Raw genomic sequence first — 13555 nt, forward strand, 5'->3', positions numbered from 1 at the left:
CTACACCATTATATCTTTGCTATTTAATTAAGAAGACTGCTTATCTCCTGTAAGCCTTTGTATTTGGGCCCTTTAAGAACATCAGTATGACATTTTGGGCTTTAGTTCACTTAAACTTAAGGCATCTGCTAAATTATATAATTTCTTTGAATTATTCTGTGTTGATTTCTTAAAAGTCTTTTTTTCTCAGCTGGTCTGAGTGGTAGTAGTTGCTTCTGGTTTTCTCAAGGTGCTCTGTGTGCACCCATGTGTCACATACATGAGTAGAGTCTCAGCTGACAAATGTCATGCAAATATTGTTTGAAACATATTTCAAACGATAAATGACTCTTATTAGAAGCAAAAAGTCTAATTTAAGGTGGAGAAATTAAAAATCTTCACTCCCGAAAGAAAGCTCTTATGCTAGAGGTGGTGCAGAATTAAACCAGCACATGTGGTTTTCATTTAGTCATAAAAACAAGAAGACACATCCTATTGCATCACTTGTAGCCATCAACTGGAAACCAGTGGCTGCCAAACTGGAAGTAGTCATGGACGTTTGTGTCCACTTTAGCTGCCATCATTTTCTACAGCTACCATAAAGCAGTCTCATGTTGTGTTTCTCTTAACACTGTCAACTACTACTGCCGTGCTGTATGTCCCCATCCAACACATTTAGCACAGATTTTTGTTTGTGGTTTTATTTAGGTGAGAAAAGCTACCAGTTGCCATCAGAGCAGAAATATGTTGAAGGAACATTTAAACATACCTAAACTTCAGTTCACTAGTATTTCTATGCGGGTACTGACTTTGACTTTTATCTTTCAACACATTTTTGTGATATAAAAATGTCGGCTCTGAACTTAAGTGGTTTTTCCTAAGCAGTAAAGTGCTTTTGATAAAATGATCTGTCAAATAATTTAATGCAAATGCAGCCTTTTTATCTCATTAAAATACAGTTCCACTCCCATCAAACACAGGTGGGTGTTTCTTACCTGCAACATTTGATGCATGATTCATATTCTTCTGGTCCAACCGCACTTATACTCACAGCACTTATAAGGACGCCAGCTAATGCTGCTGTGCTGCAAATACCAGAAGGTCTTTCCAGACTCAGTGTACATGAAGTCTTTAGAAAATGACAAACAAATGACAACAAACGGAATAGTTGGACAAAATATAATATTGCACAATAACTAGTTTTATGGACATATCTGAGTTGATAATTTAGCAATTGTCTTTCCTTCATCCCTTCTGAGTTGGCCAGAAAGCCTGACAGGATGAATGACAGCGATCCTTTCAAAAATAGTCTTTCAGACACCAAATGTTTGTTTTATCTTTTACTCTTCTGTCTTGTCCTCTTTTGCTTCTCCATCTTTTACTTCATGAGCTTTTGCTTCTCCTTCTCCACCGTTATCCTATTCTGTTTTTGTTACCTCACTTTTGTCTTCGTCTGTTATTTCTTCTGCTTCTTCCATAACCTTTTCACCAGCTCCTTTCCCTTCTGTTTTTTCTTCTGTTTCCACCACGTCTTTTTCATCAACTCCTTTCTCCTCTTCTGCTTTTTCTTCTTTTTCCTCCACAACCTTTTCATCAGGTTCTTTTTCTGCTTCTTTCTCTTCAGCCTCTTTTTTCCCTTCATCTTCCTCCTCCTCTTCTTCTTCCACCTCCTCTCCACTCAGGCGCTCCAGGTCTGTAATCCGCTGTCTCAGGGCTTTGCCAGTATTTTTGTAATTTCCCAAAATCTTCTTAAGCTTCACCTGCATCAGCTCCATTGTGCTGTACAGTTTGGTGACTTTCTCCTCCAGCTCCTTAACTTCAGGCTTAATGTTGGCGGGGTCCAAGTCTATGAGACCATCTTTCATCAGGATCTGCCGGCCTTTCTCCTCTAGCATGGCTTTGGCATCTGGATATTCGATCAGTGACTCCATCAGATCATCTTTGGAAAGACAAAAGAGGTCAGAGTAGCCAATGCTTCTAATGTTAGCAGTCCGCCTGTTGCCTGCTTTACTGCCTTTAATATTAAGGATACTAATTTCACCAAAATAGCTACCACTTCCCAGCACTACAAATTGTGTAACTCCATCATCGGCAACAACTGCTAGTTTTCCATCTTTTATGATATACATCTCACGACCAATGTCACCCTTTTTGCAAATGTAGTCTCCTGGACTAAAGACCTGCGGACAAAGTTTGAGCACGAGTTGGATCAGGAGGCCGGCCTCACAGTCCGCAAAAATCCGAACTTTCTTCAAGGTGTCCATGTGAACTTGGATGGCTATTTCCGCTCGTAGCTTGTCAGGAAGATATCTCAGCACCTCCCTCTCATCCTGTGCCTTGCCGTTATTCCACAGGTAGTCAAACCACTTAATAACTCTAAGCTCAAGTTCTTTGCTGACTTTTCGAACCTATGAATAGAAAAAACAGTATATTGTTAATATCCCTTCAGGTAATTCTATAATTGAAGCTTCTCATTCAGACTTCAGTATGATATTCTCAGACTTCAGTATGATATTCACCTGCATGTATTGTTTGATGTTGTCGATACGGGACTGGAACTGGGCCTGTGCAGCATTCATATTGGAAATCATAGTGGCAATGTTTCCCACAATGGTAGCAAAGATCAAGACTCCAACTAAGAAGTCGACCACATGAAAGAGAAACTCTGAATCAAGAGCAGGTGGCGGAGTTTCACCAATGGTGGTCAGAGTCAGTGTGGACCAATAAAGGCTGAATGCATATTTTCTCATAGGCTGCCCAAACTCAGGCTCCTCTGGATCATCGAGAGCTGGGTAGACCCAGTCATCAGCACCAAAACCAATCGACTTGGAGAATGAAAAGTAGAAGCATGCATTCCAGTGGATGATAATGAGAATGTACATGATTAGGTTTGCAATGCGGAAGATGTTTGGATAATTGGTTTTAGTCTCCGTCCTTGTGAAGAACTCCATCATTCGGCCAATTCTCAGCAGCTTGTTGATACGGATCTCGGGGTAGTGAAGACCAAAGACAAAATAAAGTAAGTCTGTTGGCAGCATGGAGAGAACATCGAGACGAAACTGGAAGCTCTTAACGTAGTTATCTCGAAGCAACTTCTTATCTTTCACCATCAGGCCTTGCTCAAGATACCCTGCAAAGAAGGTGATGCAATACAGAAGCAGGGTCAGTTTCAATTGTAAAGTTTATGTATACCAAATATATATTTTGGTTACAAATAGTGCAAATGCGCTTCTCTTGTTTTACAGCACAGTAGTTGAGTTTGCAACTAGCACTGTGTAGAGCCGACCTCAAGTATAAGCAGTTTGTGTCCAGGATACATGAAGACAATACTGTATTCCCTTCTTTATCCATCTGCCGTCTGTACCAGATTAATTGTGTTCATCTTCACCCGGGGCATAAGCTTATTCTAGTAGTCAATGGGTGAGACTCAGGATAAACTCTGGACAGCTTGACAGTTCAGGACAATACCAAGACAGGAGCTTCTTTTATAGAAGACTCCAAATCGGGACTTGGGTGGCTTCTCCCTGTGTGTGTTTTCTAAATAGAACAAGGCAACAAGGAGTTGAAGTTAACCTGCAGCCACCAAGCAATGTGCCCCACCTCCCATCCATTAACTACTGGAGAAAGGCATCAGCCCCACAGCCACCGTAGAAAGCAAAGCAAGTATAGACAGTGGATGGATGAACAATGAAGGAAGAGGATGCCTTTATACTCAACATACAACACATTATCTTTATTATTTTAAATGTGACATAAAAATTTTTTTTGACAAACTCTTTTTTTCTAATTTGGGGATTTTTTTTGGTAGATGAAAAAACTCAAGTTTGTTTTCACCTGTTCTGGTTCTGACGAACATATCCGCCAGGTAAATTAGATCAGAGCTGCAGTCCAACAAAACCCAGTAGAGAATGTAGTCCTGTTGGAGCTCCTCAAAGCATGCCCTGTTGGAAAATAGTAATAAACTGTTTATCCCCTCAACATCTAACAGAATAGAAATTGTGACATTCTTGACTGCTCTAAATTGGAGCTAAATCTAGAATTTGAGAAAGAACCTTGAAATGACTTGGCCTCATTTCATGCAAAAGTTAGATAGTGCCATTGAATAAACACGTGACAAGAAAGGACAATGTAGCAATGAATTAGCTAATTAGCTAATTTACCTGACTATAATCATCGTCCAATTATACATGACTGGCATTGCAATGATGAAAAGCCAGTTGTAATACAAATTCCCTGCAGGATTAATGACGAATATTTCCTTGGGCCTGTGAACAAGCAGAAGAAATCATCCACCTGAACGAGCATAGCAATTATTTCCAGATATTCTTCCAAATTATGAACCTACTTGTCTTTGTCCTTTTCCTTTGCTTTTTCCTTTTCTTTCTCCTTTTCTCTCTCTTTCTCCTTTTCTTTCTCTTTTTCTCTTTCTTGTTCCTTTTCTTTTGCTTCTTTTTCTTCCTTCTCCTTTTTCTTTTTTCTGCAAGATTCAGTGAAATGGACAAAGACCATAAGATTTCCTCAAAGGCTTGTGACATTTCTCAAGACTTTCTAATGTAAAATAATTACTCTTTCTTCTCCTTCTTGTCTTTCTTCTCTTCCTTCTCTTTCTTGTCTTTCTTCTCCTTTTTCTTTTTCTTTTTTTCCCTGGTGAAAAAAAAAAGTCATTTAACAACTGAGTCCACATGGCTAATCAAAGAAAAGTGAAGAGCTCAGACATATTTTCAGAACTTCAAACTGTACCTACTCTTCATTGTTGTTGTTGTTATTCATGTTGGCCAGACGATTTGATTGAGGTGCACTTCTGAAAGAAACACAGCATGTTACACATAAAGTTAATTGATGGGAAAATCTGTTGTCTTGTTTCATTCTTATGATTTGTGCATTTGACTCAACAAAGGTCTGCCTTTGAATGGTAAAGTATTTGAAGTATGACTTACAGGTCATCCTCACTTTGCTCTTCACTGTCTGTGGTAAGTTTGCAAGCTGTGTGACCTGACATTGCATTGGTGGACATGGTTATTACAGCAAATGTTTGATCTGTCCTGCAAAGATCAAACAAAAGACAGACATTGATTAATGATGACTTAATTCAAACTTATCATGTTAATACTGGCTAATGGACATTTGAATGTTAAAGCATGAAAAGCCTCACAGTTGTTCTACATGCCTTGAAACCGAAGCAGGGTGAAAATGTAACACTACCCAAAAAGTGTTGGATTTGAGATTACGTACTCAAGATGAAGGGATCCAAAATCGTATGTCTTACATTTATGCCAGTGGCGGAGAAAAGAACAAATTAAACAGCTGCAAGTTCTTAAAGGAAAACTAAGGGAGATCTGGAGCTTTTTCAAGAGGAAGATGAGAGACAACACCTGACCAAACAACTATCAAAGCAACCTGGATCTCCATTACATCTCAGCAGGACCACAGTTAGATCACCTCCATGCCACACTGCTCATTCATAAAATTCATGAAAGGAGTCTCAACCTAGTTTTGAGTGCATAGAAGAAAATATGCTTTTTAGAAACCCGATGTACATTAAGATTTGCAGTTGTAACATAACAAATGTGAAAATCCTCCAAAGCCTTTAATTTAATTCCCTTTTAAAACATTGCACTTCAAAGGAGCCTATGTGAAATACAGTCAAACAATGGGAATACCAAGCAGGAGTTTGAAGAAAAATGATATAATCACACCACATTGATAATTTTTTACATAACCCTGTAATTATGAATTCATGTGTTTGGAAATCAGGTTACCAAAATAAAGCATTCTTCTTTCCTGGAAGCATTGACTGACAGGTTTTCAGATTTCTCTAAAAGTAATTTAAATCACAGAGACTTATCAGTCAAAAGTTTCTCTGTATCTTGTTTTGCTGTTGGATTTTTAATAACACATTTATTAAGCAGCACAAAACAGCAGGATGGGTTTCCTTCACGAACTTATGCAGCAGAGAACTTTAAATTACAAGATTACATCTATACTCATAAATAACACCCAAAACAAAACAGAGAATTTGCATGTTTATTGTTTTGCATGACTATCTTCAATATTTCAGTAAAATCTTGTCTGACTCAATTTTGTGTTTGGCCACAAAAAATAACGTTAAACAAAACAGAAAAGACAAATCATTAATATTGTGCCAGTGCAGTGTAGATTCATAGTACTAAAATGTTTCATTTAATGTAGTCCATAATAATTTAGCATGTAGTCAAATATAGCTGATCTTACCTTTTCCAGTCCTTAATTTATTAAGTCCATTTCCTTTAATCCTTTTGTAACTTCCTTTTAACTCTAAATAAAAAAGATAAGTCATGTAATAATACTATTATTAGTGTCAAGACATAGATAAAAACTGATACCTCTGAGTTTGAAAGTCTGAATGAGTGTCAATGAGTCTGAGTGACCCTCACAAGGATTTGGGGATTAGAGTTAGCTGAGAAAAGGAAAGACACCATCTTAGTTTGTTCACTTGTCAGTCAAGCTTTGAGAAAATGAAGTTAGATGATTGGATGATTCCTAAGCCGTTTCTGTGTCAGTCAAGTTCTCATTTTTTTAATTTGCAAATATCAGTAATGTTCCTGCCATTTGTGAAATAGCAAAGGATTTAGTCTTGCAGTGAGCTCATACACAGACACGCACACACACACACACGCACACACACGCACACACACACACACACACACACACCCCTGCTGCTTCATCAGCATTCTCAGACATATCCTGTCCTGATCCTATTAGACCTGCACCAGCAGAACAGATTTCAGATCAGATAGATCTGCCCCCTTTAAATGCATAAGAAAGGTGGAGTAAAGTTGAAGCTGACCTCTGGCAGCACAGAAAGCTGGGCGTACACGGTGGCCTTCCTGTGGTACAGTGGCTCACCCTGTTGGCAGGTCTGATTCTTGCAGCTTATTCCCAGTAAAATATTGTATTTAAATCAGAAAACTGAAGTGCTTATTTGAACTTTATTTCTCTTCCAGTTTAACACAGAAAGAGATTTTAGGTTTGCAAATTATCATAGACAAAGGAGGTCAAATTTATTTCCATTTTACTTTCACACAGAGTAATTTCAAAATGTTTCCTTTTTGTTTGTTTTGTTGAGTTTTTTTTTATTTTATTGTGTGGCTCTCATGGCTTTCTCTTTGACAGTTGTCAGAAAGGAAAGTGGGTCGTGAGAGAAGAAAAAAAAAACATGTGACAAAGGCTGACAGGCCGGGACTGGATCCTGTGATGGCTTCCTTGTTATTGGAGATCAAACTAATTTAAATTTCCTCTGCTGGTTTTTCCTAAAATCAGACATTCTCTCCATAGTGACAACATCTGACAAAAGGTTTTTAAAAAATAAAATAAAATTCATTTTTAATTTTTTTTCCATTTCTTCAGCATTTTTTATGCAACGCAAGAAGGGTGTGACTATTTATTCCCAAATCTACTTTTGTGATGTCCCCAAGAAGGAAAAGTACGGAACACCCTTGACAGTGTACTTTGGGCATTTTGACAAGTCTTTACATACTTTTGACCAAAAACCATAAATGGAAAGACAGTGCCAGACAGCCTGTCTCTCCAAACTGCATCTCCCATGTAGTTTGTGGATGTGTTGGGAAGTGGGAATCTCATTTGGAACATCTTTTATCCCGTGTAAAGCGTGTAATGAAGGGTTATGTACTGTATCAGCTGAGGCTCGGCATTTCTAGTCACTGAAGTGCATTGAAGCACAGAGTCTAACTGCTTTTCATGCCTTGTAAATTTCACAGTCTTTTGCCTCCAATCCTCTCCAGACGGTGGTCATGTTTGCTGCTTGTGTAACTTTTTATGCCGCACATTTTCTCCTCATGGAACTTACAATAATGTGCCTTATGACGGCACTTCATGACTAGCCAGCTGATCTATTTGATCTTCTACAGAAATGGCGTCAGTATCAGTTTCACAGTTGCCAAGTTAGCAGTCTCTAGCATCATTATTTAGCCTAAAATGTCAGTATTTAAAATCCTTTTTATTGCCTTCACCATCAAAATAACAAAAAAAATGCTTGAAAGATATTGTGCTGTGTAATAAATTTATATAAAAGCTTTTGAAATAGAAATAATGATATCAATTAACCATAGTCATGTGGTGACACAGAAATATTACGTTTTATTAGGATTTGTCTTGTAAGAGATGGAGGAGTGTACAGATTTTGCCTCATATGAATAAAAATCACCCAAAATAAAACGTTGAGGAGCCCCACCTGGGATTTTATTTTTATTCCAAATCAAAATGGCCAGACACAATTGTAGTCAGTCTGAAAATGTAGCATTATGACTCAGATAAAAAGTTTACATGGCAACATGTGTTCAGCAAGAATATTTGTTTTAATTTGTAACAATAAAATGTGGATACAAAAAAAAAAAAAAAATTTCTGACATTTTGTCACTCAGTGGACACAACTGAAAAATTGCAAATCAATTAAAATAGTTTTGAGGAAATAAATGTAAAAAGGGGATAAAAGAAAAATAATCCACATCAAGATTTTGGCTTAGATGTGGACAAGCAACATCTTTACTTATTCTTTTGTCATGGCTTCTTCCAATGTTCATCCAAGAAGCCTACAGCTAAGTAAGCTAAGGGTGTTTCAAGCTCCAATTTTCTGTAAACACACAATACACCTTCGCAGACAAGGGAGAGGTGGATAATTACAGTGTTGCAAGGACCTCAGCAGCTGCTGTGGCTGCAGGAACATCAACAACATCAACGTCAGTAGCGACAGGGCCGGCCACATCGACAGGCACCTCAGCAGCTGTGTCCACAGGAACAATGTCAACAGGGGGCACGGCAACAACAACACCATCAACTGGTGCAACATCTGGAGGGATGTCAACCACTTCAGGTTCAGCAGCTGCTGCGGGGTCTGCTGCCGGGGCTGCTGTGGGGTCAGCAGGTGCGGTGTCCACCACAGTCGGCTCAACCTCAGCTACCTCCGTCTCTTCAGCTTCCTCCTCTTCGTCAGAGTTCAGAGGAGCAGCAGGAGCATCGGGCACTGCAATTCTAGGAGCGGGGTTCCCATCCTAACAGAAAAAACAAACAAACAAAAAAAAAAACTGTGTGAAGGCCACACCATATTTCGGAAATATGGTGTGGAATACTTAATGAGCAAAGGAAAATGAATGCAAAAGGTAATGTTCAAAAATGTTGGGATGTGCATGAGAAGTTTAAATTGTTCTAAATGAAGTTGGCACACATTAAGTCAGGTAAAGTGCACACAAAAATGCATTTACTCCTAGAAGTTTTTAAACTTGGTTATATATGAACATACTGAATTGTTTAGCTATTTAAGTTTGAGGATGTTTATATTGACTCACTGTCCCACTTTGTGGCTAAGTGGAGAAAAACACATTATAAGCTACACCTATGATTTGTCTCCATTGAAAGTACAAACTGTCAACGGACAAACACGTGAAAGTAAAGTCAGCAAAATGTTGAACACAGTCACTGTTGAAACTCGCTTAAAAACACAAAATATTTGGCTTAAAGTTTAGTCTAGAACCGCACCTCGGTTTCCTCGTCTGAGACGTCCTCTGCAGGGGCGGGAGCCAGCTGGGCTTGAAAAGCAACCACCTGAAATAGATGTTGTTTTCTCTCTTCAAATGGAAAGTCTTGGCATATAAATGTCCTAATGCTGTCGTCATACTTACCGCAGGCGCAACAGCTGAATTAGCCTTTCCAAAAAAAAAAATCAAAAACCTTTTTGTTTATTAATTATTAGCTTATTATTTGTTAGTTTATGCAAAGTTTTCATATGATTTAACTTACAGGAGCATCAGCAGCTCGAAGGAAGGGATTTGCAAGCCCCTGAAAAAAACAAAAAAAGCAGATTCGCACTTGAAGTTGATGCTTAATGCCACATTATCTAAACAAATTAACAAATCACTGATATTTATTTGTATAGGATGTCAAAAGGCCCCCCTTCTTCCCCCACCTGCTGCTGGTATAGCCTGTACATCTCCATCAACCTCAGGGCCTCATTAGCGTGTGCTGCAGCCTGCTGGAAATTTAGAAAAATACCAGACATCTCCAGACATGAGCTACAACAAAGCCAATTATTCCTCCCTCTCAGACACCCATCATGCTGTTTAGCTGATGACAAACCAAAGCAATCAGATCCAAATCGGAACTGAAAAGGAGGAGAGGAATCCTCTTACCTCACTACTCTCACTGCCTGGTGCCTGCAGGGAAGTGAAGAAACATTAATTAGTCTGGAAGAACAACAGTTTTTAAGCGTTAAATAAGTATATATCAAACAGTGAGACTGGCGAGACTTACAGGGGCAGCAAAGGTGGAGACCAGAAGGCACAGCAAGATTAAAACCTGCTTCATTGTGATGGCTGTTAAAGAAAAATGTAGAAAAGAATATAGAACATTTCCTGTTTCATTTACTTTAAATGAAAACAATGGAATCATTGCATATGTTTAAGAAATAGCTTGATAGAAGATCATTTGCGCTATAATTCAGAACTGCAAAAGTATGTCAACAGTGAGCTCTGTGATAAAAATTCAACTCACCTTTTTTTTCCTTGGAACTGCAAAAACGTTAACACGTGCCTCCTCAGAGAGGGAATGAAGTCTGCTTTATGCCTCCCATGGATGCCCTTTATATCCTCTAATAGCCAATCACATCCACTAAAACATGCATAGCTATGTGTTTGAAGATTCTTACATGTCAAAACTTAAAAAAAATGGTATGTGGGGCTGAGGCCCTTGTTATTGTTAATTACATGCTGTACAGGCTTGCTTAGCAAACATACTCTTCTTTATTGCCCTAAGACCATATATGGAGAAAGTAGAAAGAGGGGGATGCCATATAGAAAACAGGGGCATTACAGACTGACTGAGAAATACAAACTGAAGTTAACTTTCTTTATAATGTTCATCTAAAGCACTGAGATAACATAATGTTCTTTACAAGACAGAGAACAGAACTCAAAATGTGAAAGTAAACAAAACCAGGTGAATGACATGAAATGAATAAGATGTTTAAAATCGGTTTTAAACTTGCAATGAGCCATTCATAAAATAAACTACAACAGAGGAAATAATTAAAGGTAAAAAAAAATTCAAAAGATAAATAAAAGCATGTAAAATTAGAATATATAAACAAAAAACTTGTAGTACTAAAGAGAAATACAAAACTTGCGCTTCTAACCTAACAGTAAACTAAACTAAAGTTTCTTGTAGTTTCATAAATATCAAAATGATATATGTCAACATCTACTTGAAGGATGTTTCAGAGTAAGATCTAAAAGATAAGTTTTAGTCAAATAGAATGTAGTTCTGACATTTTTAATTGTAGAACTGGAATGCATAGTAATTCTACACAGTCTAAGAATAAAATCAAAAAGCCAATGTGAAGCTATTTGAGTGGACTGTAATTAACTCGGGTTAGGCTGAATTCAGATGTCTAATAGACAACTGGGGACTTTCTGTCTTCAAGACAGCCTTACAAGCTTATGTCTTTTTACGCTTTCACAAGCTATCTATGGAAAAGGAATGTCCTCATCATAACAATTTATGGATTTGATGAGAGAGTTTCCTTTAATTGCTGCGCAGACGTCTCCCATCCACCTTGATGGAGCTTGAGAAGAACTGCAAAGAAGAATGGCTGAAACTCCCTAAAGAGAGGTGAGATAAGCTTGTGGCATCATATTCAAAAAGACAAGATTGAAATTGCTGCCAAAGGTTTAAAAAGTTTTAAGGAAAGGCTGTGAAAATGTGGGATCTCTTGGTTTTCTAATGTCTTTTATTTCTATTATCATTCTCGTAAAGAAAGAGATTAATTCGATGCAATTTGGAATAACAAAATGTAGTGAAAAACGTAGCATTATGAATACTTTCTGGATGCACTGTGACTATTTAATATATAAACTAAATAGTTATTCATCCAGATGGCTATGCAATAGAGTACAACTTTATGAATAGATCATTGCCTCAGTACAAACACATCTAGAGACCATATATGGAGCTGATGACAAACCAAAGCAATCTTTGATGTACTCAAGATTTATTTTTTCGTTAGGATGTTCTAGTCAATGTTATCAAACGTATCCATAATACAGAATCAGAACAATTACCACATTTTCACAGGCAGTAGGGCTATAATTAAATGTTGCTAACTTTATGTCACACAAATTGCTGCACATGAACAATATTTAAAAAGAAATCTGGCTGGACTGTGGAAACTGGTGTGTCATCAGGTTAACTGTTTACAAGCCCTTAAAAATCATGAGACATGGCTGGTTATGCCCAAACCTTAATTAAAACCAGTGCCAGTCTTTGTAGTGAAATAAATAAAATACTCTTAGAAACAAATCCCAAAATAGTAAGCCAAGCATAAAATGCAAAACTATTGGTTCTTGTATTTAGTGGAAGTATTTATAATCCACTGGGCTGGTCTCTTAAGTGACATTCAATGATAATCCATGTATTTCCGGGTTTTTAAATGAAAACACTTGTTTAGCAGAAACAGTCAACATCTGAGGAGTTTGTTTTTCCCTGTAGTTAAAGAAACTTTTGTGGTTTAGAAAAGAAAAATTAGCTTTGGAGGTCTTCATATTTATTTTTCTTTTCTTTTTTGTTTCAGATCAGATACTCTAAGATTTACTGTGTAATCTGTCAAACTTCATTCCAGACAGTCATGACTGAAATCTGCTGAGATAATGAGTTCCTCTGATAGATAACAATCACTTCATTAGTTCTTCAAAGCCCTTCTGTTCCTGTGACGCCACACTGAGATTATTTTGTGAGTTTAATGAGGTGAAGAAGACATTGTTGTCTGTTCAAACAGGAATACTTGTAATTCACCATCCTAATTAAACTCTGCTTTGGGCCACAGAGGGGCAATAGCATGCAATTCTCATTATTAGCATGCAATTCCCATTATTAGCATGCAATTCTCATTATTAGCATGCAATTCTCATTATTTGTCTTTTTTGATGCATGTTTTCAGAAAGAGATTTGTCATTTAGGATGGTAAGTGAAGTGGGACATCAAATTATCATAATAAAATTACATTTTATATCCTTATGTGTAAAACGGCTCTCAAGCTAATTTTTTTTTTATTTTTTGTTCATTGTTTCTATAATTTTGAACAATTTTCTCAGTGTCACAGTTGAAATAATGTAAATATATACATTATATTTACATTATTTATGTTATGTATGCTAAACATACATTCCTGTATGTTTAACAGGAATATGCTACCTGTTTGATTGTTGGGGGTGTGTAAGGGAGAGATCTGGGGTAGAGGGATGGATTAGCCATTTTTCCACTCTGCTTTTATTTTTTTTATTGTTTAATTCAATAACGTTATTTAATGTTTCAATAACATTCCCTAAAAAGAAGAGGAACCACTTTGGATAAATAATAAAGTGTTTCAAATGAGCTTTTAACACTTCCGCTCTCCCTGCTGACAGATGTTTTTGATGTTCCAGGAAAGAAAACATGTAAAGAAGAAACTGAATAGCGTGAGTGGATGGCGCCTGTCTCTTTTGTTGGTGCGTTTTAAGAGGAAAGCTTTAAAGCCATGTTGCAACAGGCTTTC

General features: G+C 37.4%; 2 protein-coding genes across 3 annotated transcripts; both read right to left on the reverse strand.

The window, feature by feature from the left end:
- Positions 1 to 1009: 1009 nt before the first annotated feature.
- LOC114144150 (cyclic nucleotide-gated channel rod photoreceptor subunit alpha) lies at positions 1010 to 6416 on the reverse strand. The gene is given in 8 exon segments (XM_075410492.1): positions 1010 to 2387; positions 2499 to 3109; positions 3814 to 3920; positions 4140 to 4244; positions 4325 to 4456; positions 4715 to 4780; positions 4917 to 5021; positions 6211 to 6416. Coding segments are annotated over 7 exon segments (2088 nt in total). The 5' UTR covers positions 4994 to 5021; positions 6211 to 6416; the 3' UTR covers positions 1010 to 1397.
- Positions 6417 to 8090: 1674 nt separating this feature from the next.
- On the reverse strand, positions 8091 to 10591 carry enam (enamelin). Of its 2 annotated transcripts, none has more exons than XM_028016260.1 (8): positions 10523 to 10591; positions 10282 to 10345; positions 10161 to 10184; positions 9938 to 10000; positions 9772 to 9810; positions 9654 to 9677; positions 9511 to 9576; positions 8091 to 9026 (listed from the first exon to the last, which is right to left on the reverse strand). In XM_028016260.1, exons 2-8 carry the CDS (start codon positions 10333 to 10335, stop codon positions 8655 to 8657), a joined length of 642 nt encoding a protein of 213 aa, XP_027872061.1. In that variant the 5' UTR covers positions 10336 to 10345; positions 10523 to 10591; the 3' UTR covers positions 8091 to 8654. The 2 variants fall into 2 exon arrangements, with proteins under 2 accessions (XP_027872061.1, XP_027872059.1); XM_028016258.1 differs by having other exon boundaries at positions 9938 to 10003; positions 10523 to 10589.
- Positions 10592 to 13555: the final 2964 nt, after the last annotated feature.

Source organism: Xiphophorus couchianus, chromosome 5, assembly GCF_001444195.1.
Source record: "Xiphophorus couchianus chromosome 5, X_couchianus-1.0, whole genome shotgun sequence".
Lineage (NCBI taxonomy): Eukaryota > Metazoa > Chordata > Actinopteri > Cyprinodontiformes > Poeciliidae > Xiphophorus > Xiphophorus couchianus.